The sequence below is a fragment of the Astatotilapia calliptera genome, chromosome 19 (genome assembly GCF_900246225.1).
Source record: "Astatotilapia calliptera chromosome 19, fAstCal1.2, whole genome shotgun sequence".
Taxonomy (NCBI): Eukaryota; Metazoa; Chordata; class Actinopteri; order Cichliformes; family Cichlidae; genus Astatotilapia; species Astatotilapia calliptera.
Window position 1 is genome coordinate 24,864,631 of NC_039320.1, and position 7,223 is coordinate 24,871,853.

Sequence of the window (7,223 nt, forward strand, 5' to 3'; positions counted from 1 at the left end):
CGTGGTACTGATGTTTTTGTTTGACAGATGCAGTTACAGCAGTAATTTGTCAATTAAGTGATTACATTTACTCTGGTTGTCATAATTTGGAGATGTACGCACATTTAAAAGATCCAAGTTTGTGATGCAGGTGACATCTTTATTATTATTGGTGAATTATGTTGTAGGAACAGAACAGAAAAAAACAAGCTTTAAACTGTCTGGGATTAAAACATCCACCAAATTAGTCATGTAGAAGCCACTTAAGAATGAACACATTACAGTGGCAAAACTATTTTTTGGTGGGGTCAATCACCCTCCCCATGAACAGCAGGCAGTTTGTGTTTTCATGGTATATGAAGAAGAAGAAGGGTCTGTTTATAGTGAAGGTCCTCGGCAGGGAGTATGGAATGATACCGATTGTTGTGGCAGCTGCTGCAGTTGTTCCTGTCTCATCCACATCAACCATGGCCTTGTGAAGCACCTACAATTTCACAGCAAGGTTAAAAGTGTTTTGCTGCACTATTTGGGGAACAGGTACATGTGTCGCTACATGATACCGAAAGTGACAACTAACCTCTGACAGCTTGAGCCCTTTGTCCTCACTGAGCTTTGTCAAATTGGACAAATTATTAAAGACACTGGTCATGCCCATATCCGGTAGGAGATTATGCAGGGAATACGACTGCTCCATGTTGAATTTGGGCATCTTGACTTCTAGTTTCCTGCAAACAAGACATGAGTTGACATGTTGAATAGACTGGCTCATCTGCTGCAGGCATTGTTTGATGGTCATTTAGAATTTTTACAGCTAAACAACAAAATATGCAGACACTTGGTTAAAGCGAGGCATTTTTCCGCATGTACATTTTTCTCAGTTTTGCGATCCAGCTCTGAAACCTCTCTGCAGTAATCTCATCATCCACCATAGTGTAGTCCATGTCTGGGTTGGGGAGCAGGATAAGCATGGAAACACCCTCTTGGTATGGCAGTTTCAGCACTTTGGCTCTCAGAGAAACATCTTCTGCAGTGTAGTACTTGTCTTCTTTAAACATCATAGGCACCTGCACAATATTATAATTATCGATGTAGAAGGGTGCATTTCGAGTCAAATTGGAGTTGAAAGGCATCTTCCAGGCTCCTGTGGAGCAGGTAACATTGTACGTTTAGTTATAAACAAAAAAGTTCAAAGGTGCAGACATGAATATTAGTATAATTAATAGCACATAAACCCAAAATCTAAAGTGTGCAAAAAAGATTTAATTTACCTTGAAAGAAAATTGCATTCATTAACAGGAGTTTGGTCTGTTCGTCCAAGGCTGAAATCATCTCTGTAATCTTGCCTCCAGTCTTGTCCCTAATGTACTCATTGATTACTCTGATACTCTCTGTTGTGTCCGCAAAATCAACAGTTTTGATATCTGCATTAAAAAACTTATTGATTTTGGTTTCAAACTCCCTCTCTATGATAAATTGGGGTTGGATAAACAAGGCCATGCTATGATCAAATTTCAGCGATCCGTTTTGCGTGACGTTCTCGTGAAGGAGTTGAAATAGTTTAGGGATAAGATCCGGCTGGTCGGCCCTCTCCAGCGCCTCCAGGTTTAGTACCTTCAGGATCTCCTTGTGTGTGACACCATCAGAAGCCATTAGAAGAGCCGCAAAACTAGTAGAGATACTCAGGGGGGAAAAAAAGATGTTCTTGTCGTTGTAACTGGATATCTTTCTGTAAAGGTTCATGGCAAAGTCCATATTTTTGAAGGAGAGATCTGAGATGGTGGCACTGTTAGGTTCAGCTTGGTGGATAGGAGTCAGAAAGCACAGGAGGGCCACAAAGAGAAAACAGGCCATCTTCATTGTGTTTAACATCAAAATCAGAACCTGGAAAGTTTTGGGTGCACACCCAGAAACGAGAAATAAAAAAAAGCACCACTGTACAGCAGCACAATCACTAAATCTACAAAAAAATATAAGATTACACCAACTGAATACTCATTTCTTCATTATAATTAGAAAACGCTCCGAAATTCAGTTTGTTTTTAAGTTTAACGAAATAACACACGTACCTTTCAGCTTGGCCCAGATTGTGCCTGAAATTTCTCTGTATTTTTTTGGGGGAACAAAGTGCAAGTGTGCTCTACATGTTACACATTAACCACAAAACATGTATTCAGAGGTGAATCCATAAGAATCAATCAATAAGTAAATGAGACACGAGAAGCATTGGGAGTGATTTTCACTTTAATCCTGGAATGAGAACCAATATATTAAATGAAAGAATGTGCTGTTCTAACATGAAGTATAACAAAAATAATGAATTTAAGAACACAGTGAATAAAATAAGAATAAAAAAAAACCCAACTACCAACATTTTCTAATTTTTCACAAGTGCATTTAAAAAAAAAAAAAAAAAAAAGTAGATCCAAAGGAAACAGAACGGTAACAAAATCTTGGAATCGTCTTAAAAATCATCCAGCACAATAAGCCAAACTTTGCATGACATCTAACATGTTAGTGAAGGCATCAAGACACATTTGCGCTGAATGGTCAGTTCGATGTTCTGAATGAATGTAAAGTGTTTTAATGCTGTAGTTTGGTGTAGTCACAAGGACAGATTCTCACTTTCAGGACTTTACGGTCCTGTAGAGAAAAATAAGTGAGAATAAGTCAAATCAACCACTTCCTCAAAGGGTAGGTGATGTGACACATTTTTGACATTTTCTTCATTTATTGAAATTGCTTCCCCCCCCCCCCCCCCATTTTCAAGGTCATAATCAGCAAATAAATGAAACCAATGAATCTTTGATTTTCTAACGTGTACCCCCCCCCAAAAAAAAGAAAAAAAAAAGAAAACCCAAAACAAAACGAGGCTGGAAATGCCAGAATTTTGGCTTGTGTGATCATACACTGCTGGAACTATTCATGTTTACACAATGCTTTTTTGTTCCCCACTTATTCGGGACAAAAATAAGAAAAAACAATGCATCTGTGATAAGCAATTTAGATTCAGCAAAAAGTCCTACACATTTTTTTTCATCAATCTGATCAAAAAGGACAAGACACCCTTAAATTGTGTCTGTAAGCCTTGCCTAATCACCTATTCATTACGCCTACATGCATACTTATAAGTAATAAAGCCACGACATCCAAAATATGCAGCTCTCTAAATGCCTGGGGAGACCACCTGTAGACTGTCATGTATCGAGGTCGATGATGTAAAGAATAAATAACCCACAGATGTTAGTGGTAGTAAAGGTTTTAAGGAGGATCTTTTTTTCTGGTGATGTGCACGTTTCATTTATATATATATATATATATATATATATATATATATATATATATATATATATATATATATATATATATATATATATATATTTTTTTTTTTTTTTTTTGTTCTACACACTCAAGTCTACTATAAAAGGACTCACTGTCATTAGCCCCTTTTTAGAACACCTCTTCTTTCCAATGAATCTGATGACATCTAAATCAGACTCCATGCCTGATTGAGCATCCTGGTCACATTTCTGTATAAGATGCAATGGCAAACTTAATACGTCAGCTTTAGTATGATTTATGTGTAGCTTTCAGCACGCAGTCGCATTAATAGAAAGGCACACGCACGAGAATATAGCCGTGTGTGCCTCTCTTTAATCTTTCAAGTTTGCTCAGTTAACTAAAGAACACCATAAAGAGCAACAGGATGTATGTCTGCAATAAGGTTTAAGCATTTTTCCATAATGCATTTTTGCTACTCCCAATCTAGAAGTGTGATTTCTCTCAAGCCTGTCTGCAAGGGTGGGGGCAGCTCATCTTGAAGCACTATGCAGGACACACACACATACACAGATCCTGCTCTGTAGCTGAAGAACATATATTCAAGGATATGATGACACTTCACTAGAGTCAGTGCTGACAATATGCCAAATATCACGCGCATACTGCGTTTCTCTGTGTCTCTGTTGTGGTCATGTCTGAATGAAGCAGTGAGAAACATTAATGTAAAAGTGACCTTTCTCTGAATGACACAACAGCATCATTTTTAACATACTGATGAAGCCAGCAATATTATATATCCCATAGGTGAAAAGAGCTTTAAAAGCTTTTATCTATGGTCCAAAGCATTGGTCTCATATGGCTTTCATAGAATGCCTGTGCCAACATGTCATCATCACAAAATAACAAAACACACCCTTTCTGTGATATTCAGGGGTAGCCCGTTTTTCACACAAACAAACAAACAAACAAACAAACAAACAAACAAAAAAGCCAAAGCCAAAGCCAAAAAAAAAGCCAAAAAAAAGAATACAAAAGTGTATACAATAGAAAGAGAAGGCGCCATGGTTAAAAAGGCAATTGCAAACTTGGATTAACTGCATCATGAGTCTCGTCAATCTTTTCCCCATCTCAGTACTTCACTGAGCCGGATTAAGTGCTGCCTCTTCTTTATAGCCTTTATAGTCAGTGAACTAACCAGGGGTAAACTGTCAGCCTTCTGACTGTCCTCAGGTCCGCATGTGCAAAAGGTTAGAGGAGGGAGAAAAGCTAACCCTGTACCGGGTTGCCAATCCAGGCAGCTGGTAAACAATACAGGCAAACCTTCCACAACTTCACTGGCTGGGTTTTGGTTGTTGGTCCCCTTCAGAGCCAGCGTTTACTGAACCTAGTAAAAGCAAGTGGGCTTGTGTTACTAGATTCCATTAAATTGAGTAGAATATTAAATAAATCACAAAGTATGTATTATATTTACATTCAAAAAAAAGATTTGCTGACCTGAGCTTCCAGTTGGCTGAGTATCTTTTGGTTGAGGAATGTTTGTCTGAGTTTGTTGCTGCTGCCTGAACAGTAAACACAGTGGACTTATATCAAAATCCATGCAATACTTTCTCGGTATACTTTGAAAAGAAGGTGCGATATGCAGTTGTCATTGCAGGAGTGTTTTAGTTAAACTTACCGATCGAAGTAGGCTTGTCTTCTCTTCCTCAGTTCCTCAGCTGTAAGTGTCTCATTCTGGCCTTCTCTCTGTTCTCTTGCAGCACTTCCTGCTGCCTGGCTCCCTGATTTTACATTTCCCACTCCACACTCTGAAGACTTGTTGCTCATAACTGCTCCTGTAATATGGAAAAATAGATATCCATACTGCATATGCATGCATATTACTTAAAGCAATGTTAGTGCTAATCAGAATTTTTTATAGATAAAAATTAACTATCACTATAGAAATTTTACTTTACAGTGCTATTTTGTAGTCTCTTTTCTTGTAAACTACAATTACAACAATACAACATTTTTTAAACTTTTAGATGACCTATACTGTACCTTGCATACTGAGCTGTATGGCCCTGCGAAGATCAGCTTCTTCATCTTCCACATCTATGTCCTGTCTACTGAGTGCTAAAGCTCTCTTCAGTTCTTCATCTTCATCCACAACTTCATCCTCCACACCAAAGGCCATCTCTGATTGGCCCAGAGCAACTGACCTGCTGCTGTTAGAGAACAACTAAATCAGTTGTCAAAGGTAAGTCACAAGTTTCTTTTAAGCAGTACAAAACAAAATGTATGTGACTCCTTCATGAGCATCTCCTGGGTCCTCCATATCACACAGGCTACACATACATACCCTGAACTAGTCTGGGCCTCCTCTTCTCCAATCAGTCTGGGCCGCTGCTGCTGCTGGACCCTCATGATTCCAAGAATCTGCTCTGCTTCGCACTCGGGAAGGTTTCCTCGGATCACAAATATGGAATACCCTGCACAAATAAATTGCTGTAATCTTTTCTGTAGTGCAACATCTAAACAAGTGAATGAAAGTTGTTTTTTTCAATACCTTCTTGTTGTAACTGTGCAAGGAAAAGGGCTAGATAGGTGTCTGATATCAATTCTGGTCCAGTCAAAAGGGAATTCAAGTTAAACCACTGGAATGAAAATAGAATGAAAAACTTTAGTAAAGGAAGCTGCATTAATATCATTCATGAAAACATGTACCTCGTACCTGTTGTCCAAGTTTGCGTATAGTGAACCAGTGCTCCTTGTAGTTGCAAATGAAGGCTTTTTCATTTCTGAAACATTGAAGTCAAAATCAACTTAAAATGTACATACAAATTTGCTGTTACATAATATAATCCTAACTGAGAGCTTTACATTGGATTTATCATCAGGCTCTGGTACTCGCGGCTGTTGAAGAGGATTAGCTCCAAGCCCCACACTCGAAGAGCATTGCTAATTACCTACGAAAACCCAAAAAACAATCATAAAACAAAAAAAACAAAACAAAATGTAACTTACTTATTAAAAGAAATACGTTCTTATAAAGAGTGAATTTTTAAAACTCACTTGTATGGAAAAGAACCCACTGTCGTCCATGTTTCCTGATGGTTGCTATAAACATAGATTGAGTACAATAAGAAAAATGACGTAACTGTGCATAACATCCATAGATATGCTGATGAGGTATTTATTTTCCGCTCTGTCTCTAATCACCTGTAAGAAGGTCCTGTACTCCTCGCTGGCCATACCTCCCTCTGCCATCCTCATTCTCTCCTCTTCATCGAGCTGATGAGCAATTGAGGATAGATCCACAGGAGTGAAATACTCTCCTTGTAGCAGGTTGTTAAGACAGTGCTGGGCGCAAAGGGAGCCCTCTTGCTGCAAATTAAGAATCGGTATTGTTAAATGGTTTTGTTACTCACCCGGCAGTATGATTTTAAGGGGTCCGCAACAACTTTGGTAGCTTTATGAAGGTGAAATAATCGATTTCATAATTTGTTCTCGCATCAGTAACTGGAACCAACACAGAGCTAGCTAAACTACGTAAACAACAAACACAACTGATCTTATTGGTCCTCTGTAACAAAAGATTGCTATATTAAGTTAATCCTTTTGCTAAAAATGAGAAAAATAACACGACTGCGGAAGTAAAGACGCCTTCTGCGTTGATTCTACAAGCTGAATGGAAACTTTTCAACATCTCATATTAGCAAGTGAGTTAGCATTTTAGCTGTCTGGACAACAATACTGCTAAACATTACCCCATATATCGTAACAGCTACATAATCCTGGTAAACAAAGTGCAGTCACGAGTCCAGAACATTCCCGAATAAAGACGACCAACAGTGTGGCCATGAATACTTTGAGATATATATTTTTAACTTACTTTCTCGTGAAATATGGAATCCATGTTCAGCTTTCTGTCAAACGTTCAACTCTGACCTCCAGCCCCGCCGTGTACGGAGCAATCTCGACCG

At 38.5% G+C, this 7,223-nt stretch overlaps 2 protein-coding genes across 3 annotated transcripts; both read right to left on the reverse strand.

Moving 5' to 3' along the window:
* Nucleotides 1-103: 103 nt before the first annotated feature.
* Nucleotides 104-2,129, reverse strand: serpina10b (serpin peptidase inhibitor, clade A (alpha-1 antiproteinase, antitrypsin), member 10b). Its single transcript, XM_026152125.1, has 5 exons — nt 2,046-2,129; nt 1,248-1,860; nt 847-1,120; nt 557-704; nt 104-463 (listed from the first exon to the last, which is right to left on the reverse strand). The coding sequence occupies exons 2-5, from the start codon at nt 1,846-1,848 to the stop codon at nt 272-274; spliced, it is 1,215 nt and encodes a 404-aa protein (XP_026007910.1). The 5' UTR covers nt 1,849-1,860; nt 2,046-2,129; the 3' UTR covers nt 104-271.
* Nucleotides 2,130-3,369: 1,240 nt separating this feature from the next.
* atxn3 (ataxin 3) lies at nt 3,370-7,216 on the reverse strand. Of its 2 annotated transcripts, none has more exons than XM_026151641.1 (11): nt 7,133-7,216; nt 6,460-6,624; nt 6,313-6,357; nt 6,121-6,206; nt 5,972-6,038; nt 5,807-5,894; nt 5,600-5,729; nt 5,299-5,462; nt 4,934-5,090; nt 4,753-4,817; nt 3,370-4,642 (listed from the first exon to the last, which is right to left on the reverse strand). In XM_026151641.1, exons 1-11 carry the CDS (start codon nt 7,154-7,156, stop codon nt 4,590-4,592), a joined length of 1,044 nt encoding a protein of 347 aa, XP_026007426.1. In that variant the 5' UTR covers nt 7,157-7,216; the 3' UTR covers nt 3,370-4,589. The 2 variants fall into 2 exon arrangements, with proteins under 2 accessions (XP_026007426.1, XP_026007425.1); XM_026151640.1 differs by having other exon boundaries at nt 5,299-5,465.
* Nucleotides 7,217-7,223: the final 7 nt, after the last annotated feature.